Raw genomic sequence first — 24096 nt, forward strand, 5'->3', positions numbered from 1 at the left:
TGTCTCTGTCGATGCAATGATGGATTAGCCTTTGTGAACCAAAGTCAGGACAATCTGCAAGATGCAAGACACCTAATATGGCGATCAGAGGCTGAAGAGAAAATTAATTAATACAATTAACATATTTGATACCACTGCCAGCTTCCATTCCAGGACTGTCAAACATTTCCCTCCTTGACCTTCTTAGATTGTATTAATTGAAGCCCAAAATACAGAACAAGAGAGACTGGCATCCTGCTAGACTCCACCCTGGTTGGACTACATCTGGGGCATTGTGTTCTGTCTGGGCAACACATTTTAGTAAGGACTTAGACCATGGAAGGGACATCTGGAGGAAATTGACTAGAATAGTGAAGAGAATGGGGAAGATACCATGTGAAGACTGGTTGGAATTCAATAGAAATAGGAGAAAAGAGTAGAGATAGAAAACACAGGATGACTTATTTCAAGTATTTCACACATCTGAAAATATTAAATTTGTTCTACTGAACATCAAAGGTAAGAATAAGGAGGCCTGAGTATAAATTATAGGAAGAAGGATTTCAGTACAATGGAAGGGAAAATGTCCTCACAATTAGAGCTATCCAGAAAGAGAATGGGCTAATAAGCTCATATATTCAGATTAGAACTGAAAGGGAATAAAGAGGTCATTGATTCTAACTTTGCACTTATCCTCAATTTTTACAGATAGGAAAACTGAAGCAGAGAGAAGTTAAAAATCTCTTGGCCCAGGTCATAGAAGTAATAAGTGATGTAGTCAAAACTTGAACCCAGATCTTCTGACTTGAGATCCATTGCCTTCTTGCTATGCCTCATTGGAGGTAGTAGGCTCCCCATCACTGAAGATTGTCAGCCTGAAGACGGATGATTGTCACTTGTCAAAAATATTGTAAAAGCCATACTACTCAATTAACATGTTAGAATAAGTGACTTCTAAGGTGCTTTCCAACTCTGAGAGTTTACAATCCTCTTTCAGGTTCATCTTGATTCTTATTGATCTGTGGTAGCATCTGGCAAAATTGTTTCCTAACATTTCATATTTATGTACATATTATTCACATAAAGGTCGTGAGGATAGAGATCCCATCTCTATCCCATGTTGACTGGAAGACTTAGGGCAAAGTTACTTAACTTCTCAATGTCCCAAACAACTCTCTAATACTCTAAATTGCAGAGGACCTTCTTATCTGCACTGATACAGGGAATTTCCTCACCTAGAGTTCCTTAAATCAATGAATACATTTTTCTAACTGTGTAACATATTCCCTCTGCCATAATATGACCTCAATTAGGACAGAGACAATATCTTAACCATCTTTGTATTCTCCCCAGCACCTAATCTAGTCATCTGAACAGAACAGGTTTGAGTAAATGGCTGATTGATGAATGAATGAAGAGTCAATGGAAGAATGAATGAATGGATGATTCCGTGTCCTTTATTATTTGGGTATTAAAAAAGAAAACATAGTGCCCAGGAAATAGTGGAGAATACTTCAAGCATGAATATCTGAAAAACAGAAGTAGAATAGTAGCCTGTTAGGAAACACTGCATATGACACCATCTTCCATATTATGTCTTGATTTGGCCTGGAAGAAAAAATGAGAAAAAAATGTACTCATGTCTTTTCCCAAAGGAAAACTTTACACTGAGACTCTTCAGAGTCACAGAAATGGTGAACTGTTTGAGAAATTAGTCCTATGAAGAAAGGAGGTATCTCATCTACTATGATGGTTCTTTTTCTCTTATAAATAAATTTATATTGATTCTAAGGTAGAAAAGAGGTAAGGACTAGACAATGAGAGTTAAGTGTCTTGCCCAGGGTCTCCTCTTTAGGAAGTATCTGAGGTCAAATTCGAACCCAGGCCCTTTCATCTGTAGACCTGGCTCTCAATCCATTGAACCACTTAGTTGTCCCTAATATGATGGCATTTATCACAAGGGGTTAGAATCCCCAAAGCTAGTCATTTCCAAAGTTATTAAGGAAGTTGAGTTTGAACATCTGAAAGCACTAGATTCTTTGGGTCAAAAGAGACCTCAGTGATCATTTAGTTGGGAAGCCTATGGTATAGTGTTAGCCCTGAAGTTAGAAAGACCTACATTCGAGTCCTGCTCCTAATCCTTACTAGCTGTGGGATTCTGGGCAATCTTTCTAAGTCTGTGTCCCTACGTATAAGATGAGGGAATGTATTAGATGGCCGCTGCTGACCTTTCCTGATAGCAAGCTATAATCCTTGTTGAATGGATAAAGTCCTTTATGATGTCCTGATAATGGTCACTCAGTTTCAAGACTCTGGGGCCAATTCACTTCCTTAGCTTCTTTATTAACTTTTAGCTAGATTCTATCACTGACAGCCCTGATACAACCTCCCTTTTACAATGCCTTCATTTCCTCAGTTTTCCAACTGACTAGAGTGGCAGTTGGTGACTGACTTCTACTTCCCTCACCAAGAATCAAGATGTCTTTGATTCTGTGTTAACTTCTAGGCAGAGCCAGTGACAATGGCTGCTAGCCTGAGGAGTTCCAACTGACAGTTGGTGACAGTTGGTGACCGTTGGTGACAGTTGGTCACTAAAGCTTTTTAAAGGGGTTCTATTAAATTCTGGGGTGCCAGTTGTAATAAAAAAGGTTTGGTCTTTCAGTCTAGAGAGAGAGGAGAAGAGTGGAGACCCCCTTCTCAAAGCAGGGTTCAGGGGAAACAGCAAATGTGATGGAGAAAAGGTTTGGGGAATGGTAAAGGGAACAGAATCTAGGAAAGACAGCTGATGTTTAGGGTTGGCTCAGAGAGAGGAGAGGGGGTTTAAAGATTTCCCCCCTTCTGCCTTCCCTCCTAACTATGGCTGCTCTCCCATATTTGTTCTTGTCCCCCATTGTCCCCCCTCCACTACTTGAGACCAAAGGGTTTCTTCTCTCCCCTTGATCTGTTCACTCACACTTGATTCACATCTTGGGGAAAAGGTAACTTCTTTAATGTCAATTTAATCAGGGTAATACCAAGGAATAACTAACAGGGAAAAGAATGGGAAAGGAAAGTGGGAAGAAAGGAGGTCCCTGTCTCTATCTAAAATCTTTTTCCCTCCCTCCTTGAGTTTGGGGGAAACTCAGGCTTTGGCAGCCTGAGCCCCCTGAGAGATAGTCAGGTTGGCTGACCCTGGGTTTGGCCCCTTGGCCACAGTTCAGACCCAAGGCAACAGGAGCTGAGGTAAAGTCTGACAGAGATTCAAAATAGCTTTTCTCGGGTTTCTCTTCAGGGAGTCTCTTCAAATGGAAAATGTTGGGAGGGGATTTCCAGTCACAAACAGGAAAAAGTGGGTAACCCTCAGGATAAAGTCTTATTCAACCTTCTCTCTTTCTTTTGGAGATCAGTTTCTCCCAACTGATCTCCAAAAGGAAACGTCTGCTTCTCCCCAAGACTCCATCCTCCTCTGGCACCTCCCCTGTTGAGGTGATCAGATCCACATACTCTTCAGCCTTTTCTCTAGTGCCAGCCTCTGTCACTGCTCCTAAGATACAGGGGGATCAGGGAGCACTAGTACCTCTGGTGTGAAGGCTTGCAGAGCCCTTTCCAGGATTGCTCATCCACCTTTAATGTCCACTTGCCATTCAACACTCACCAGTGGCTCCAAGAAGCTGAAGCATCCACAGCATCCATACCCCAGTAAACCATTTCAGGAGACAGGCTAAACTGGGCTGAGGGTAATCAAAGGGCTTCCAACCTGTCAGTGAGTTAGGGGGATGTCTGTCCCAGGCAAGTGAAGACTATCCCCCAGGCAGAAGGGGTAGATGAGAACAATTAGTTCCAACTGTCATGAAGGTAGCTGAAGTAGGTCTGTGGAATACTTAGAACTTGATTACACATGGAAGAAGCCAAGGTCACCCACTCAATACCAGACCATCACCAGTTGTCTGGACTTTTGTTTTGCCACTGAGCATCAATGACTCTGGAAGATTGAGGCCATTAATTTTGTACAACTCTGTCTCACTTGAATCCACTTTATGTGGGAGTCAAAAGACATCATCAGTGATATCATTTTGGTTTTCTTGGAGTAGGAAGAACAATCAACCAACCAAACTTCCCACTTTTTGTTTTTCATCTGCTACCTTTGAGTGAGTTAAAGAGCTTTTCTTTTCACTTCCCCCTACAAGTGCTACAGGTTCTGGGCTCCTTGAGAGCTGATCCTTTTAAATTTTCAGAGTGATCATTTACCTCTTAGAAATCCACAAACACTACAAATCAGGACTTGATTTATTGTTTTGTTGACTGACTAGACTTAAGAGAACAACAGAGAAAATGTTAATAATGCAGATTAAACTCAAAAATGTGTTGAGAACATTTTTTTTCAAAGAACCTATTGTTAAACATTTATAGTACACCTCGTCTCCCCACTCTGCCCCTACCTGAGCACCATTATCAAATACTCTGTATACTAAAGGTATCTTTTAGCAGTCTGGAGCCTATATTACAGCATGCCAACCACATCTGTCCTCTCAGAGGAGTCCATACCCCTATTTAATGAATCCAACCCCTTCATTTTGCAGGCAAGGAAACTGAGACTTCGAGACTTAGGTGACTTGCCCAAGATTGCAAATAGGAGTTAAGTTGCAGAGCCCAAATTTCAACTCTGTTCCACTGAACACAAATCCAGAATATACTTTCCACTCACCTACAGAGACCTCTAACCCTATCAAATATGTAAAACTAGATCAGATGAAACTATGAGGGAAGTTCCTGAGCAAATCAGATGTCACCAGATTATTGCAGATCCTAGATCTGAGCACAAGTTTTGGTGCCTCGTAGCCTCTTCACTTCCTTCCTACCCTAGCTGAATCGTGTTCTTTTCATTAGCTTCACAACTGGGGTCAAAACCAAAGGAAGGTAAAATAGCAAGTTCTGTTCCTTATCTCCCCTATTCTGTTCTTTCTCTCTGTTTTGTAGCATCCTTCTTTCCAACTCTATGTTTTCTATACTTAACACTTTGCCCCTACATTATGAAAAGAACCCATCAGCCAGTTACACATTGGTATAAGTATAATCCACTACCCAAGAAGGGCTCTGAACTCATATGGAGCTGGCTTCAGTTCTAGAGTTCCTGATTACAGAAGATCAATTTCTCTCTTCTAGAATCTGCTCTATTCTTGGAGTAACTCCAGAGAAATCTCTAATGGATAATTCAGGTAGAAAACATATCTAGAACTCCCCAAAATGGGATAATCTTCTAGAAAAGATTCTCAGTATCAAGTATGGGTATCAAGTATTGATTGAGTAGCTGTTTATTTTTTCCAACCAGAAAACTGCATAAAATGCAGAAGATGTAATCACATTCATGAATTAACAAATGAAGGAAACAGAAAACACTCAAGTAGCCTTTTACGGTCAAAATAAAGGCAACTTTAGTAATAGAACTACTAAACAAATTTCATGTTCTCTTTAAACTGACACTCTCTGAACCCCTCATGTAGTCCAAATCTCCTGGCTAGTCAGAACATGACTTTCTTTAGGCCTTCAGTTATAGGATGATCTGATGATCCTCCGAGATGTGTGTGCTGTCAAGGATATCCTCCTCCCTCTGGTCAACAGATGCCAAAATCCTGAACTCAGGAAGGTCAAGGGAGAAAATTTGATGAAAGTGAATCTCACAAGAGAAGAGTCATTCTCAGAGTTCATGGAGATCACAGAGGAGGGGGGCTTCTCCCAGCAAGAACCCACCCTTTCCCTACTTCCAGTTGCCAATCATCTTGGCATCCCTCTAGTCACTGGGGACCAATTAGGAGTTTCTGTGTCATCCTAGCAAGTTTCATGTTCCTTGGTAAGGATGTTGAGTACATGACCCGCTCCATGGGAAAAGCCCCAGTCAGAAAACCGAGAGTTCTTTTGATCATCAGACATAAAATTAAATCAATTATGTTATTCTTATTCATATTTGGCTTTCATATTTTAGCTCTAATGATGGAATAAAAAAATTTAGGCCCCTTCTCCAAGGAATTTAAGGTATCAGTGAGCAGGTATGAGAAGTAGAACATACAATCTTTTTTTTTTATTATTTAAAACCCTCACCTTCAATCTTAGAATCAATACTGTGTATTGGTTCCAAGGCAGAAGAGCAATGAGTGCTAGGCAATGGGGGTTAAGTGACTTGCCCAGGGTCATACAGCTAAGAAGTGTCTGAGGCTAGATGTGAACCCAGGATCTCCCATTTCTACACCTGACTCTCAATCAATTGAGCCACCCAGCTGTTCCAACATAAGGTCTTAATGCAACAGAAAGCATAGGGTCCCATGAATCATATGGCCTGAGTTCAAATTCTACCTTCTTGCACTACCTATGTGACCATAGATAATTCATTTCATCTCTCTAAGACTCCGTTTCCTCATATGTAAAATGAGAAAGTAGATTAAGTAATAATAAATAATAATAATAACTGATATTTATTTTTATAGAATAATAATATTTATTAATTACTTATTAATAAATATTTATAGAATGCTTTAAATTCACAAGGTACTTTCTTTATATTAGCTCATTTTTTAGCTCAAATCCATGAACCTATCTTGAGGATATCCTATCTAATCCTCCATTCCTAGTCTAGACTTCCATTGCATTCAAGGACCCAGAACTCCTTTCCACCTCTGTCACATAATCAGCCTTCACTTTCTTGCTTGCTATCTCTGCCACCTTCCCTATGCAATTTCCTAGCACATAGTAGATCCTTAATAAAATTTTTATTTAGAAAGGTTGACTAGTGCTTGCTATATACCATTCTTTAAGATGTAAACTTTTCCTTCTTCCACCTTTGTAACATCAGTACAGAACTACTAATAATGGTTCTTTTGGGAGAATTCTTCCTAATGACAAGTTTTTGAAGGATTTACTAAACTCCTCATATTTTAATGGATAAACAATTTCCTGAGAGTCAATTAGGCATTTCAGAGAGCTAAACTGCCCTCTCTTGGCCCAAAAGAGGTGACACAGTTTCCCCTAAAGCTGGGCTGTGTCCTGCAGAAGTGGAGAGTCAACAAATCATCTCAGACAGGGTGGAAAAGTGTATGCCTGGACTAATCATTTCAGCTTCCAGCTGATGCAAAAGAAAAGTTCCAAAGAAGAAATACAGTAAAAATATTCAACTCAGTCAACATCTATGAATTGTTTCCTGCATATACAGCAGGGCCACCAGGAGGGACTGTAGATAAAGCACCAGAGCTTAGAGTAAGGAAGTCTCAGGTTCAAATAGGTTCAAATCTGACCTCACACACTTACTAGCTGTGTGACCCTGACCAAGTCACTTAATCCTGTTTGCCTCATTTCCTCATATATAAAATGAGCTGGAGAAGGAAATGACAAACCACTCCAATATCTCTGCCCAAAAAGCCCCAAATAGGACACAACTAAAATGACTGAACAATGTGAAGCATTATGTTTGGTACTGGTTAAAGAAAAATAAGTGACACATTCCTTATTCCCTAAGAGTTTACAGTCCAGGAGAGAGGGGAGTAATAATAATACCTCTAGCCTCCCAGGTATATTATCATCTTGAAAGTATTATTGATGTATTGATATTGTAACCTATGTGCCCATGTACCAGATTCACGCTCATAGTGTTTCTTAATTATTGTATTTCCAAATCTTTAGTCCAAAGGTCAAAAGAATTCCTGGGCAGGACATTAGCTGACACAAGGTCCTAACTACCTCCTTGTTAGACCACATTCCATACCAAGACAATGTTTGAAATTAACCTCCTCCTCTATGATTACATGGTTGTCAACTGAGGCCAATATGCCATAAACTCTATGCCATGTCATATGTTCATTAGCTACCTCCCACTCCACATTCCTGATCTTCAATAAAAGTTTGGAACATATGTAGCAACCCTCTCTCTATAACACCATCAAGAGGAGCATGCATGATGAGTCCTTGTTATTCAACTCTTGTCTCTGAGTCTTTCTTCCTTTATTATGTTCTCTCTCTCTCTCTCTCTCTCTCTCTCTCCTTCTCTCTCTCTCTCTCTCTCTCTCTCTCTCTCTCTCTCTCTCTCTCCCCTTCATCCATTTTCCCTCAGTTTCCAATATCCTTCTCAGGTGTCCAACCATGAAAATATTAATAAGTGGTTGCAAGCAACCCACTTCAATAACTAACATTTATAAAGGCTCCAAGGTTTGCAAAGAAATTTATGTGCAATATCTCACCTGATGCCTGCACTAATTGCAAATTAACTACTTTTAACATTCCATTTTTGAGAGGAGGAAGATGATGCTCAGATTGAGGGACTTATCTTGAGGAAGGAAGGAGAAAGAAAGAAAGAAAGAAAGAAAGAAAGAAAGAAAGAAAGAAAGAAAGAAAGAAAGAAAGAAAGAAAGAAAGAAAGAAAGAAAGAAAGAAAGAAAGAAAGAAAGAAAGAAAAGAAAGAAAGAAAGAAAGAAAGAAAGAAAGAAAGAAAGAAAGAAAGAAGAAAGAAAGAAAGAAAGAAAGAAAGGAAGAAAGAAAGAAAGAAAGAAAGAAAGAAAGAAAAGAAAGAAAGAAAGAAAGAAAGGAAGGAAGGAAGGAAGGAAGGAAGGAAGGAAGGAAGGAAGGAAGGAAGGAAGGAAGGAAGGAAGGAAGGAAGGAAGGAAGGAAGGAAGGAAGGAAGAAAAAGGAAGGAAGGAAGGAAGGAAGGAAGGAAGGAAGGAAGGAAGGAAGGAAGGAAGGAAGGAAGGAAGGAAGGAAGGAAGGAAGGAAGGAAGGAAGGAGAAAAAGGAAGGAAGGAAGGAAGGAAGGAAGGAAGGAAGGAAGGAAGGAAGGAAGGAAGGAAGGAAGGAAGGAAGGAAGGAAAGAAGGAAGGAAGGAAGGAAAGAAGGAAGGAAGGAAGGAAGGAAGTGATATGAGTGGTATTAGAGAAGTGGAACTGGCAGAAAATGTTTATTAATCAGACAACCAACAAGCATGTATTAAATTCCTACTCTGTACCAGGGACTATGCTTGGTAACAGAGATCTAATAAAGTGATAGGCCTGATTTACTGAAAGAATAAGCAATATCATCAACAAGAGAAAAGAAATCAGGTGTATATTTTAGAGTAAAGAGGCTAAGTTCAGTTTGGAACATATTAAATTTGTAAGTACTAGTAAAAAAAAAATTTCCAGTGGATAGTTGGAAATGTTCAGTGAATAGTTTTCCAGACAGATAAAGGCCAGCTAGTTAGTTTGGTTAAAAGCACCAAGATGGTTGAGTCCAAGTCAGCATTCCCATTTTTAAATGTGGATTATGGCCTGAGAGGTTACACAACAATATTTGATTCAGAAATGTGAACACGAAAAGAGAATCCCTTGAAGTCTTTTGTCATTTTATTATGTTTCAATATTCATTCAATGCTACAAGCATTTATTTATTATTTTTTAAGCCCTCAACTTTTTAGAATGAAGCCAGAGTTTCAATTCCAAGACAGAAGAGCAGTAATCGAGAGCATTTGGAATTAGGTGACTTGCCCAGGGTCACCCAACCCTAAGCATTTGAGGCCAGATTTGAACCTTGGACCTCTCATCTCTAGGCCTGGCTCTCTATCCACGGAGCCACCTAGCTGCCTCTGACCCAAGTATTAATTAAGGCTTCTGTGACCTGCAAGTTATTGGATCAGGTACTGAAACACAAAAGAAAAATGTTAACAATCTCTGCCTTGAAAGAACTAACATTCGCTCTTCTGAAGGAATATGGTGGGCACATATGTCAATAAATACAAATATATAGAAAGCAATTTCAAGAGGGAGAGAGTGTTGAAAAGGTAAATCCAAGACCTCTTGTAAGAGGGAAAACCAAGGTGAGTTAAAAAAAAAAAAGACAAGAATTCTGTAGCTGAGGTGAATACGGAGTGTTTCCCATTGTAGGGAACCACTTATGCCAAGTCACAAAGATGGAAAAATAAAATATTTATCTTCATTCCTTGATAGAAGTTCATTTCCAGTTTGGCTCTTGCTTCTTTTTCCATTCATGGACTGCATGGTCCAGTGGTCTTTCACAATCTAATACAAAGACAAGGTGGCCTGCTTAAGCAACATAGAATTGACTGACCTTCCTCTAAGTACATATTCAGTGTCATTGCCAGGGAGAATAAAGTGGACACAGAGGGCTACCCAGGCTAGTGTTCCGGAAAGAAGGCCAAATGGTTCTCCCACTGTATCCTTCAATTCATTATGCCTCACTCCTGGTCACTTAATTTTCTCTTCACACCCCTGGACAGCTGTAGCTCTCAGACACTTAAGGAGCAGAATCTGAAAATCTTAGTTGCATTCTTATATTGCTGATTTAATTTGTTCCTCTTGTGTGTATTTGCATCTGAAGAAGCATTGCAAAATGTAAGGGAGGGGATTAAAAGGGTTGGGCTAAATTTAAGAGTGTGGTCACCAGAAATTATTACTCAACTCCAAATGACTTTTATGGTAGTTTACTTACAAAAGGAGAAAGAGTGAAATAAGAAAATCAGATCAAATGATCAATTGGGGAAGACTAGTCTCTCAAATGATCAAAAGGAAGGCGCTTTATGAGAGGTGTGAATTGCTAATGGCTCTTTAATATCAGTGGAACTTTGTTTTGGTACACTTTGGCCCTGATAAAATCTACTGTTTCTCTAATCACACCCATGGAGCTAGAAGCAAGATCAGCATTGCCCTCTCACTTTCTGCAGTTTTCTTATCTTGTTAGATCACCCTTCTGGCTTCATCCCTTTATGCAGTGTTTTACATATTATTTCCAGAGTTGTGAAGGAGAAATTCCTACTTCTTTGTGAAATATTTTTCTCCTTTCTAGGGATAGATGAACTAATCTAACACTTACCTACTCTCTTTTTCTTCCTTCTCTTTAAACCTCCTTACAGGGGTGTTTGCCTTTGGACTTTTTGCTACTGACATATTTGTAAATGCTGGCCAAGTGGTCACCGGGAACCTGGCACCTTACTTCCTCACTGTGTGCAAGCCCAACTACACCAGCACATCTTGCCGAACTCACCAGCAGTTCATCAACAACGGGAACATCTGCACCGGTGACCTGGAAGTGATTGAAAAGGCCAGGAGATCCTTTCCTCCAAACATGCTGCTTTGAGCATCTACTCAGCCCTGTATGTGACGGTGAGATGAGTAATGATGGGATATCGGGGACCCTGATTGCTGGACCTCCTGTCTGACACCTCCCTTTCTCATCTTTCAAATACCCTGACTCTCTTAGAGAAATAATCAACATTTGAATGGAAAAGGACTGAAAAGAATGTGGGTTAAAAAATCATTATTTGATTGAAACATTCGATGGATATGCTTTTCAGGACATAATGCAAGGTATACCAAAAAAGAAACCATCCTTTCTAATTACTTTCCATGTTCTCACCGGCATTTTGGAAAGTTTGTTCTTTTAACTAGTCTTGTCAAATTATCAGATAGAAAGGGAGTAAACAACTCCAATTTTATTAACGAGGTTTTAGATTTTCTGAGAGAGAGAAAGAGAGAGAAAGAGAGAGAGAGAGAGAGAGGGAGAGAGAGAGAGAGAGAGAGAGGAGAGAGAGAGAGAGGAGAGAGAGAGAGAGAGAGAGAGAGAGAGGAGAGAAGGGGCAGATAGAGAGGAAGAGAAAGAGGAGGGGGAAGAGGAGAGACAGAGAAAGAGACATACAAAGAGAGGGGAGAGAGAGAGAGGAGAGAGGAGAGAGAGAGATGAGAGAGAGAGAGAAAGAGAGAGAGAGAGAGAGAGAGAGAGAGAGAGAGAGAGAGAGAGAGAGAGAGAGAGAGAGAGAGAGAGAGAGAGAGAGGCGAGAGAGAAGAGGGAGAGAGGAAGAAAGAGGAGAGAGGGAAGGAGGAGGGAGGGAGAGACAAAGAGAGATGGAGAAAGAAGAAAGACTTAAGGGTATGTGGACATCTATAAAGTTAGGAGATAAGCAGACAGTCAAATATGTTTTAACTTAATTTTTTATTCTTGCATAGAGGGGGAATCATAGCTGTATGCAGTACAAATGCAAATAAAATACAAGTGTGAACACCCACAATCTGTAGTGCCCCTCCCCACCACCCCCTCCCCCCAAAGTTGCTACAAATTCAGATCAGAGCGGGAAGAACCGGAGATCTGCACCTGTAGGCACAAACTATAGAATAACTATCTTTATAGACTTAGGAATGTGGCTTCATTGTTACACTTTGCCTAGGGAACAGTGACCTCTAGTGGTTTAGGGGGGATCATTCCATCATTCGTGTCAATGATTTTAAAGCAGAATCTACTTTTTCCCTTTGAAGCTCTTTGGAAAGAGCTCCACGTAGGTCTTCCTCATCATCCATCAATCATCAGTCGCTAGCATTTCTGTATCACTTCAAGGTTTGCAGAGCCCATTACAAATATGATCTCATTTTATATTCCCAACAGCTCCGGGAGATGGGGGGCTATAATTATCCCGTTTTACAGATGAGAACATTGGAAGGTCGGAGTGGGGAGCGGCGTGGAGTAGAGTGGGGGTGGCGGTGTGTGTGTGGGGGGGGGGGGGTGGAAACAACTTTTTCAGCCTGGATCTGAGAGTAGCTATTCCTTCACTTTGTGTACTGTGGCGCCATCTAGTGGCTTAATCCTTCGCCATCCATAACTCAAACGATTCTGAGAGTAGTAACTGCTAGCGGGCGTGTAGTTCAGTCTTCTCCTTAGAGCCTTACAACATCTGTGAAGTAGTTAGCACAAGTATGTTTTACGGATGAAAGACCAGAAAAACAAGATCACTTATTTGAGCCAGGTCTGTTTGTGGCCATCTTCGGCATAGACTGCATTCATGCCTACGTGGATTTCGAACGAGCCGGCGTCGTTTCGAACGAGCCGGCGTCGTTAGGCAAATTTCCTCCAAGACTGAGTGGATTCCATGCGGGTCTCTGAGATTTTGTACCCACTCGTAGATTGTACATGGTCCTCCTCCAGAGGTGTCTGGAGACAGATAAGAACAGCCATCCTGAAATGTGCTGCCCTGGATTTCCCTATGTTCCAGATGTATATCACAAGTACCATCAAAACCAAAAGCAGTCGGCTGGCGAAGCCTGTCTTGTGCCTGGGGACCCTCTGCACAGCGTTCCTCACCGGCCTGAACCGAGTCTCTGAGTACCGGAACCATTGTTCAGACGTGATTGCGGGCTTCATCCTGGGCACGGCGGTGGCCCTGTTCCTGGTAGGTGAAACCATTCCCCAGCCTGTTCCAGTGCCTCTTCTGGTTCTTTTAAAGTGGGAGTTCTCACCCTTTTTGTGTGTGACCTGGAGCCCTTTGGCAGTCCGATAAAACCTATTAAGTCATTGGTGCTTTGTAGGCCAGTGTTGTAAAAGTATTTCCCAGCGGGTAGAGCCCTGGCTGACCGAAACTCAGACATTTCCATGAATTTATAGCCCTCCTACATCTCCTTACTCTATACGAATCTCTTCTCCGAATCTGCTTTAGAATGCCTAAGATAAATGCACAGGGTTACACGGAAAACCAATGATACTGTAAGAGAGTGATCAAAACATCAAAAATAAATAAATGGAAGCAAGTTCAGGGACCCCCAAAGTCAGTTAGACCTTTGGGGGTCTGTGAAGCATTCCAAAAGATGGTCAAATTAAATTTAACTAAACATCCTGAAAATCATCAGTATCTCAGTTCCTGGATTAATTGACAACTGGGTTTTCGCTTATCCAAGTTGAGTGAGGCGGCAGTTGTTCCCATATATTCATTTGCTTTTAGAATAAAAGTGAAAAGCACTCATGGGAAGGCAGCCAAGTGGCTTAGTGGTTATAGCACTAAATCTGTGATACATCCTGGGTTTAAATCTGACTTCAGACGCTTCCTAGCAGTATGATCCTGGGCAAATCATTTAACCTCCATTGCCTAGCCCTTACCACTCTTCTGCCTTAGAACTGATATCAATTTAAAAGGTTTAAAATAAATAAATTTACATTTATTTTTAAAAAACACCTACCGGCCAGGACTAGTCATTGCCCTTAGAAGGGACTCAGAGGCCAACAGAGGAGAGCTGCGGATCATGGGACAAGAGATTTAGAGCAGGACATCTACTCCAGCCTCTTCATTTAATAACTGAAGAAACTAAGGCACAGTTATTCAGGGACCTCAGTAAAGTCACACAGTGTAAGCAACAGGTTTCCTTGGTTTCTTCATTTCCTTTTTTCTTTCCCCTATTCTTTATGGCAGTTCTCTATACAGTACTGGACTGGACAGTTGAAGGACGCCATGGATAGAGCACCAGATCAGGAGTCAGGAAGACCTGAAATCAAATCCAACCTCATTCACATGCTAGCTTTTTGACCCTGGTCCAGTCATTTAACCTATGTTTGCTTCAACTTCTTTATCTGTAAAATGGGGACAATAATAACACCTACCTCCCAGGGTTGTTGTGAGGATCAAATAAGATAATATTTGTAAAGCACTTAATATAGTGCCTGACTCATCATAAATTCTATATAAATGTTAGATTAATATTAATACTCTTCTGGCTGTTGCTCTGTTGAGCCTCTCTGGACTCTCAGAGCCCTAAGAAAGGGGTAAAATCATCATAGTCACACAGAAAGAAAAAAAGCCCCATATTTAGGAACTGAACCTCATTTTTTTTCTCAAGATGTCAAAGTTCCCAATGCCCCAAGCTAAGTACCTAAGCTGGTACCTTTTCTGTGTTTACGAAGGTCATTACAAGAAGCACCTTTGTGGCACCATATTTATACTTAGAGAATATGGACACCCCTAGCAACCCAAACCCCTCATTTTATACTTAGGGATACTAGGTCCCACGGAGGAAAAGAGACTTGACTGATAACACAGAAAATGAACAGTAGAATCAGGAACAACCTATGATTCCTGGTGGCCAAGACTAGCTTCGTTCTACTTCTCCTGGGTTGCCTCTTAACAAGTCATAGATGTGGTAACAAGAATGGATCTTGGAATCAAAGGTTCAGAGCCAGAAGATGCCTTCAGTGTTATATAGTGCAACACTCTCATTCTACAGATGAGGAAACTGAACAAGAACCACTAACTCCAACAATGTGAGCTAAGGCTACTTGAGTTAAGTTCCTGTTCTTGCCTAAATTTTAAAAATAATGGAAGATTTGATCAGTTTCTCCTGCCAATTTTGATCCCGCATATATGGTGGTGGCAAATCAGCCCATGTCAAAGAAAGGAGTGAAAACTCCTGTGTGGGACTTATGTGTCCAAATGAGACTTATTAATAGATACTCTGTATAGCCAATTGAGGTCTTCAAAAGACTGGAGAGGAGATAAGTGGGTGCTCTAGTCTTCCAAGCCTATATAGATCATGGAGATGCATAGTGGCAGCTCTTTCTTAATGGATTCTGAGTTTTGTTTTTGTTTTTTTCAGAAAAAAGATCTGTTTCTAGCAAGTGTGAGGAATGCCCTCTTCCTCTTTTTATGGCATAGTGGGGGAGGCGATCCCAGAGTAATGATTGGTGGGAAAACAAGGTATTAGTATATGTTATCTTTATATCTGGATCTGTACTCTTGAGACCTCCGACCACTGTGATTGGCCAAAGGGGCAAACAAGGGAGAAGGAAAAGGCAAAAGAAAATCTGACTTATCTCATAGCTCATGTTGAAACCATTCCCACAGATCTAGAAGCCTACTCTCCATAGCCTTGGCTGGACTTCTGAAAAACTCTCCTCTACCTAGGCTGACTGCAAACTCAGACAAAAGAAATAAAATGTGCCAAAGATTGTTGAGGAACTAGATTTCTGATTGAACTCTTCACTCTCCTGGGCCAATTTCCAGACTATAAAGGTTGCTATAGGGACAGTTAAAAGGCCTTTTGTCCAATACTTCACAGATGGAATGTCTCAAATTTATGAATGTCTCAAATTTATGAGATATACCTGATGGCAATGACCCAGTGCTCTAATAAAAATAATTATAATGGAATTCATTCAATGCCTTAAGGATTGCAAAGTGTTGCACAAATATTAACTTGTTTTATTCATACAACAACCCTGGGAGGTAGATGCTATTATCCTTATTTTGCAGATGAGGAAACTGAGGCTGGCAAAGATAAATGACTTGACCAGAACTGACTCTAATCCAGAGACTGGGATCCAGGAAGGATTGATTTTAGTAACTTAATATTTATGGCTGGCTTAATAGTGCTTGTTGAGTCATTGACACAGGTGGCCAAAGGTATTTGAATCCAGGTCCTTTGACTCTAAAACCAGTTCCATTTTCACTGAAACACGATGTTTCAATGATGCTTTTGTTTAAGATTACCTCAGGGAAATTGTCAGTCTGTCTAAAGTTTCTACCCTGCTCAAGACATTCATGAGTGCCAGGGGACGTTTATTACTAGCAGTCAAACAAAAGGAACACTCAAGTCTGGGCTGGCCAGCAAACAATTTCCACTGATACATCCCTCAGAAATTTTCTGTGAGAAACATTAAAGAAGGTCAAAGAAACACAAAAGTCACCAGGTCTGGGGAATGTCAGGAAGCCAGTCTAGATTTCTGCTTTAAATAATAACCGATCTGTATATCGTGTTACGTTTTGCTCATATTTTCTCACTTGAGTGTCACAACAACCCCATGAGCTGATTGTTATAGACATTGGCGCCATTTTTATATAGAGGAAGAAATTATGTCTCAGAAATGGTAAGTAACTTGCCCAAGACTATGTAACGAGAGTGTCACAGGCAAGCAAGCGGTCATTTTCCAGTCATTTAGTCGTGTCTAACTCTTTGTGAAACTGTGGACCACAACTCACCAATGCTGTCACGCAGCTTTCTTGGCAGATATTCTGCAGTGGTTTGCCATTTCAGTGCCCTGCTGAGGGTCACACAGCTAGTAAGTTTCTGAGACCAGATCTGAACTCAGGTCTTCCTAACTCTAGCCCCAGATCTCTATCCACTGACGCCCTGAGCTGCCTTATCACAGGCAAGACTTGAACAAAATTCTTGTCAAGACCAAGTTCAATGCTCAGGCCTTTAACATCAGTCTACACTTATTAAGTGCCTGTTTCATTACAAGCACTGTGCCAAGTACTTCTTTTTTTTTAAACCCTTACCTTCCGTCTTGGAGTCAACATTGTGTATTGGCTCCAAGGCAGAAGAGTGGTAAGGGCTAGGCAATGGGGGTCAAGTGACTTGCCCAGGGTCACACAGCTGGGAAGTGTCTGAGGCCAGATTTGAACCTAGGACCTCCTATCTCTAGGCCTGGCTCTCAACCCAGCAGCCCCCTCCCCCCCCAAGTACTTTTTAAAAAGAGACTTTGGCAATATCTGCATCCTGTCCAATAGAAAGTCCAATTGTATCATCACTAGAATTAGGGGAGCTAGAGGTACAAATCTTGTGAGAGGCATGCATAGGACCAAGGCCTAGGGAGAATCCCTAAGCAGAGAGGTTATAGCAAAAATGAGGATTAAGAAAGAGCTGTCCAAGAAACTGAGAGTGGTTCACTTCACTGTTTGTAAAATAAATAGTTAAGTATCATGGCCAGCAGGGCCTGAAGGAAAGGAAATGAGAAATAGCTTCCATAGTAGGGGGTTGGGGGAGGGGATATTTGTTGCTTATGTATTCTGCACAGGGAAGAACCTGGTGGGTAAACTTGGATGAAATTTGGGACAGAGATAGAGAACAGCCTTGAAGTAGATAGGCACCCTACTGGAAAGAAAAAGGACAGGTTATTAGAGAGAGAATTACAGAGCCCAGGGAGAGACAAAAATGAACTAGGCTTCATAAACTAATAGATCTCTGGAAAGAGGAGAGAGTTGTAGAGCTATATTGGGAAATGTAAATGATGGAAAAATAAAAGATACCAATAAAAATGAGGAAGAAGGAAGAGGAGGGGGGAGGAGGAAGAAGAAAAGGAGAAAGAGGAACAAGAGAAGGAGGAAAGGAAAGGAAGAAAAAGAAGGAAGAGGAGGAGGACAAGGAAGAAGACAAGAAGGAGGAAGAGGAGGAGGGGGAGGAGGAGGAGGAGGAAGAAGCCCTTACTACTCTTATGCCTTGGAACCAAAACATAGTAACAGTTCTAAGGCAGAAGGTAAAGGTTTTATCTTTTTAATGAAAAATTAAAATGGTGAAAAATATCATGGTGATGCTAGAATAGCCAAATCACCATACAGCTATTTATACAGGCTTGGAATGTGTCCAGTCTTACACTAATCATGATGGAAAATACAGGGCAGGGAGAGAAGCCTCAGCTGTTTTCAAAGACCTTTATTTAGGTCATAGTTTTTGAAGGACTTGACTCATATAGGAATGATATTGTTGGTAATGGTTGCAATCTTTTACCAATTTCTTTTTTTTCTCATCCTACAGGGAATGTGTGTTGTACATAACTTCAAAGGAACACGTGGCTCTCCTTCTAAACCCAAACCAGAGGATCCCAGAGAAATGCCCCTAATGGCCTTCCCCAGAGTAGAAAGTCCTCTGGAGACGCTGAGTGCACAGGTATTGTGAAGCCTATCCACACAGATGGGCTTGTACAGAGTCTTAGAGCAAGGACAAGCACCAAAGAATGATTGAGGAAATAGGGGCCTTAGAAGTCACCTGATTTCTACCGATATCTATGAACAGGATTGTTCTAAGTCCATACTGACAAATAAGTTTTTTTGTGTTTTATCTCCAAGGAAATGATTTTTCTCTTTCAATATTTTATTTTTTCCTAATTACATGTAAAAAAAATTTTACTTTAGTTTTCTAAAATTTTGAGTTCCCAATTTTCTCCCTCCCTCTCCTCGTCCTTCTCTAAGGAAAGTTATTTTTACAACTTTCTTTGGCTCTTCATTTTAGAATTTATCAACCTTCACTAATAAACAGAAGAGGCAGTGTAGTTTGGTAGATAATCATCCTCAAAGTCAAGGAATCCTGGATTGAAGTCCTGTCTCTATTACATACTCATTTTTTGGAACCTGATATGATAAGCATTTATTAAGTATTTTCTATGTGCCAGGCACTGTGCTAAGTGCTGAGGATACAAATTAAAGGAAAAAAAAAGAAAGACAGCTCCTACTCTCAATAAACATACAGTCTAATTGAGGAAGACAGTACACAAAAGGCAGCTGAAGAGGCAGGGGGTGGTATCACTAGGATTCTGGGTACTCTCTAAAGGGAGGCAATAGGAAGAGTCCTTTGTTTAACCCTCAAATCTGGAGAGAACAGAAGCAACTGATGAGGTATGAGTATCAAAACTGGAGCAATCTCTAGGATGATGAATTTCCTGAGCCAAAGCATTACTTTCCCTCTCTGAGTGAGCTCCCTAATATAGCAGAGAAAGCACCACCTGTATTTGTAAAGGGAGGCACAAACACACTCCTCATCTCACTAACAGGAAGTTTTCTTTTACCTCTGTGGCCACTATTTCTAGAGAGATGTTTCCCCAAATTCTTGGCACATCGATATTGCACATTTCCTCTACAAAATGCAAAAGAATAAATTATGTAGCGTTTAGATCCTAATAAACTTCTGACCAGATTGAATAGCTAACCCAAATGTCAAAATGATGGCACTTTGGCAGGATATGGCTCTGAGAACCTTAGAGAACACTTCTTGCCTGATATAATTCTGCTCTTTATTTCCCCTGAAGTCTGAGATATTACCTTTTTCATGGAGATGAGGACATTGTAGCACAGAAACATTCAGCCAATCAATGATATTCACACACACACACACACACACACACACACACACACACACACACACACAGACTAAGCACCTACTGTGTGCAAGTAGCTGAGCCAGGGATAGAACCAAGAACCAATGTCCACCTACTGATGAAGAAAATTAAAGTTGGATTGTATTATTTATTACCAATATTTCTATGTAAATCCATCCACTTCTTCCGACTCTAACCTCAGAAGGTCAGGAGTTTCTCAAGGGCATAACTGAGTCAGGTGATTCCTCCCACCACCTCCATCACCACCCCAAGCATTTACCTGGGTAGGTCTATGAAAAAGTCCCAAATTAACCCACTAAATCATGGCCTTGCTGATATTACCAACCACAGAAGCCTCCAAGGCAGAGTGAAAGACTTTTTCTCCCATTGCTAAAAGTTGGAGGCCCTACCAGAGCCCAGGGGCATGGCTGCAAACTGAAGCCAAAACACTACCCCTGCCCATGGATCAATTATTACCATCCTTCAAGGGCACAGAAACTGTTGACAAATGGACAGGTAGAGAAAGGAATGCTGGAGTCAGCTGGAACCAGCTCATGAGAATCTATTGCTTAATTTTCATTAAACAATTATATTAGTTGTAGTCTTTTACAACTGAATGTGAACATTTATACCCTGGAAATCAGCAAATGCTACAAATCAGACCTTGATGTACCATTTTTCTAATTGTCTAAACTTAAGAAAATAAGAGAAATTTTTATAATGAAAACTATGCTTAAAAGTGTCTTTATTTTCCTGCTGTTAGACATTGACTAGCATGCCTTTTGCCTGGAGACCAGGTCAAACTAACTATATGTTAGTCAAATTCTCAAAGCACCCCACCACGCAGTCTCTTGAGTTGTGATTTATAATTAGATCCAAGGATAGAAAGGAAGGAAGGGAAGAAGCATTTATATAGCACCTGCTATATGCCAGGCACTGTGCTATAAGCTTTTTTACAAATATTATATCATTTAATCTTCACAACAGTCATATATATAATCCATATTTTATTATCTGTATTATATGATATATAGTATATATATATATATGTATATATATATATATTCTTTATTTTATTATTGAGGAAACTGAGACAAACAGCGGTTAAGTAACTTGCCCAGAGTTGCACAGCTAATAAGTATCTAAGGCTGTTTTGGAACTCACTCCTGCTTCTAGACCCAGCACTCTGAGCCAAAAGGAATACAATTCCAAAGCCAGTGCCCTAGATTCGAAAGCCTCTGGGGGAAATAGTTTTCTGAAATTGGCCTCTTCATGAGTCAGGGTCCTCCAGGTAAAAAGACACTGAAAAGATCTCAGACAAAGCAGCATCAATCCCAATTACTCACTTTATGAGCTTTTCTGATTTGGATCATCCCACTTCATCCTTCTAGACTTCATATCCCTACAATCCTGGAGGCTTTCTGTCTTTGGGGTTGTCGGGCAGTCTCTAAAATGGGAAGTTTCAAATGGGCAGTTTGCAGGTAGGAAAAATTCTCTAGTATCTGGAGCTCTCCAAAATGGCATGAGCTGCCTCAGGAGACACATGGGTTCTGTGTCACTGGAAATCTTCCACTGAAGTAATTCTTTTTGGGAATTTGGAGAGATTCCTGCCCAGCTGTGGCATCAGATTCAAGATTCTTTGGAATTCCTTCCTGTTCTGAGATTTTATTTTTTTAAGAGCCATCGTTATAGATTGTCAGAGCTGAATTGGACTAAAAGGACCATCTGATTCAAAGCCCATCTATTTACAGGGAAGGAAACTGAGACCCAGTGGAACTGTGCCTTGCAAAAGTCATCCAGGCAGTTAAAAGCCCAACTAGGACAAATGCCAAGGTTTCTTGACAATCAGGTCAATGCTCCTGCTATTGCACTTAACCCAGGGCTAACCTGGCAAGAATCTCATGTTGAAAAACACACACTGCCAATATGCCACGTGCTGAGAGGTCAAAAGCCTTGGGGGGAGGGTTAGATTATCTCATGCATGACCTAATTGCCAGGAATTAAGTTTCTTCTTTATGGCATTCCCATGGAATAAATTCCCAGGGATATTAGAAAGCCAAATGTCCTCTTTTTTAAATAAAAGGCAACAGAATTAATTTTCTTGCCAACATTTCCCAAATCCACACACCTTTAATATGACTCAATTTAGCACAAACCATAGTAGGCAATTTTCATGTTTTGTGATAAAGCAGTAACCATTTCCCCCCTCTTGCTGCAAGATTTTAACTTTCTGCTCAGTAATTCAAGATACACCATTACTTGCTGTCAGTCTGCAAAGGCACATATTGTGTTGGTACCAGGTATATACTGCCGTGCTATACTTATCTGAGATGAGGAAGTGATGTGCTTTGCCCTGATATGCACATTTTGGTTTCCATGACATCACTCTCCAAGTTAGAAGAGCTTCCCTTTGGGGGTTAGGTGAATGTTTTGAGGTCAAAGCCACTGGACAGAATTTCCTAAGATTCCAGGCAATCGTTGGGCCACCCCTCTCCTTCCTTGTTCCCAGTGAGAAGCTTGTGAACAAATAGGGCTATCATCTAGACCACAGGACAAATGTTGCCTTGCTTTCCAGGACAGATTGATTCTAGTCTCTCTAAAGAGCTATTTGCTCATTCATCCTATTATGTAAAAAAAAAATCAAAACTGCAATGAGATGAAAAATGAAAAAGATTGCCCTATTTTCCAGTGAGAATACCACATTAGTGGAATCTCTGCATTGCCTGTTACATGAAGGCTCTCTGCATAGGCATTGTGGGAGTTAGAAAAGAGGAGTAAGATGTAGTCATTGTCCTCAAGGGATTTATAGTCTGTTAAGGGGACAGGACAAGTATACAGAGAATAACAGTAACAGTATATAACAGTAACACATAAAATGCTCTAGAAATGCTGTATCATTGTCATGATTATTATAGCAAGAGTCCCAAAGTACTGTGGAGGTTCAAAGCAAGAGGGGGGGATGATATCCTCCTCCAGGTGCACGGTCAAGATTCAGGTGTGACTTCCTAGTGGAGGTGGCTTTAAATGAGACTAAAATGTCAATTGGCAGAAACAAGAAAAGTCATTTGGGGGAGAGGAAGCATCCTGAGCAAAGGCTCAGAGACAGACAAAGATGGGACGTGTTTGGAGAACAGCATAAAAGCCATTTGGATTGGAGTGTTTGGGGGGTGAAAGAGGGATGAGACAAGCCGATGTTCGGGTACCCACCTATTTGTGTTTGCTCCCCAGAATCACTCAGCCTCCATGACTGAAGTTACTTGAGATGGACAACGGTGCCAGAAGCTGGTTTTTTTTTAATTACCCTCCAGTTCAAAACTCCAAGAAACACAGTTACTAAATTTCGGACTGTGAAGACAAGTATTATGTTATGTCTAGTTAGAGGCTGATGTTTTGTACATTTTTTTGTATGAGGAAGTGATGTAGCTAACCCTGATTCTTTTTTGTCAGCTTTAACATATTTATGCCAGAATTTAAAGACCAACTTTTTTTTCCCCCTTGTTCAAGTGTGCACTGAGGAACCACAACTATTGAATTGTTGATGTTGTTTTGTGATATTTGTACACAGGCCTTCTTTTCTCAGTTTTATAGACACCGAAATAAATTTCCCCTAACAGCTCATTCTTACCTTCAGTTACCGCAGTGGCTGCTGCTTACAGACTAGTTAAATCTCCGTGAGAAGCCGATCGCGTTTTCTGAGTTTGCAGGGAGGCCCGTGTTAGTTAATGGGAAACCAGAAATCACACACACACACACACACACACACACACACACACACACACACACAAAGGACGTTCCATCTGAGGATGCACCCCATACTGACCCTCTAATGTACCTGTCCTGCCAGTCTGCCTGCCTGCCTGACTGCGATGTTCTACAGTGAAAATACCACATCTGTCATTCTCAGTGGACTCCCTGGGCTATCCCAAGCCTTTTGCTGAGGATCCTGGATTCTCCATCACTCTGTTAGAGGATTCTTTCTCAGGCAACTCAGAAACTGGGAAAAGTTTTCCACGGAAGCATCCTCGGGGAGGGCCCCACCTGTAACACCCTACCTTGTCTCCTGAATAACCAGCACCAAGCCTCCTCTTCAATGCCAGTTTTGTAAATCATATTCTATGGACTTTATATGAAAAATGAATATTTTACAGTTTGCACAGTATTATTTTAAAGGGAAGAAATTAGATCATTGACAACAAATGGAACCTGAGCAACAGCTTCACTTTGTGGCTTTTAATTGTTCTAGGATTTTTCACTCCATCCCATTTTTCTAGCATGGTGATAACTAAAGTGTCTCCTTTAAGAGAAGGAGCCACTCATCTGTACCTCTTGGAATGTTTACCTGACACCTCCATCTTGGCTCTTAGCTTTTTTTGTACATATTTTTTTTCTAAAGAGATGAAAAAAAATTATCCAAAAAAATATACTCTGGCTCATGTGGTTTTTTTTCCTCCTCTTTTACTGACTAGCTGTGGTATGGTATGGCTCAGCAGGGGCA

The 24096-nt window shown here is 40.7% G+C and overlaps 1 protein-coding gene and 1 long non-coding RNA gene across 2 annotated transcripts in view; one reads left to right on the forward strand and one right to left on the reverse strand.

Moving 5' to 3' along the window:
- PLPPR1 (phospholipid phosphatase related 1) overlaps nucleotides 1-24057 on the forward strand; it is a 323077-nt gene extending 299020 nt beyond the window's left edge. Inside the window, 5 exon segments of the mRNA XM_001366620.4 lie at nucleotides 10837-11040; nucleotides 11043-11086; nucleotides 12964-13140; nucleotides 18266-18397; nucleotides 22830-24057. Coding sequence (XP_001366657.2) covers nucleotides 10837-11040; nucleotides 11043-11086; nucleotides 12964-13140; nucleotides 18266-18397; nucleotides 22830-22862 — 590 coding nt within the window. The 3' untranslated portion in view covers nucleotides 22863-24057.
- Nucleotides 1415-6409, reverse strand: LOC130455495 (uncharacterized). Its single transcript, XR_008913504.1, has 2 exons — nucleotides 3614-6409; nucleotides 1415-1587 (listed from the first exon to the last, which is right to left on the reverse strand). It is a non-coding gene; the product is annotated as an uncharacterized LOC130455495 (long non-coding RNA).
- Nucleotides 24058-24096: the final 39 nt, after the last annotated feature.

Source organism: Monodelphis domestica, chromosome 7 (assembly GCF_027887165.1).
Source record: "Monodelphis domestica isolate mMonDom1 chromosome 7, mMonDom1.pri, whole genome shotgun sequence".
NCBI lineage: Eukaryota > Metazoa > Chordata > Mammalia > Didelphimorphia > Didelphidae > Monodelphis > Monodelphis domestica.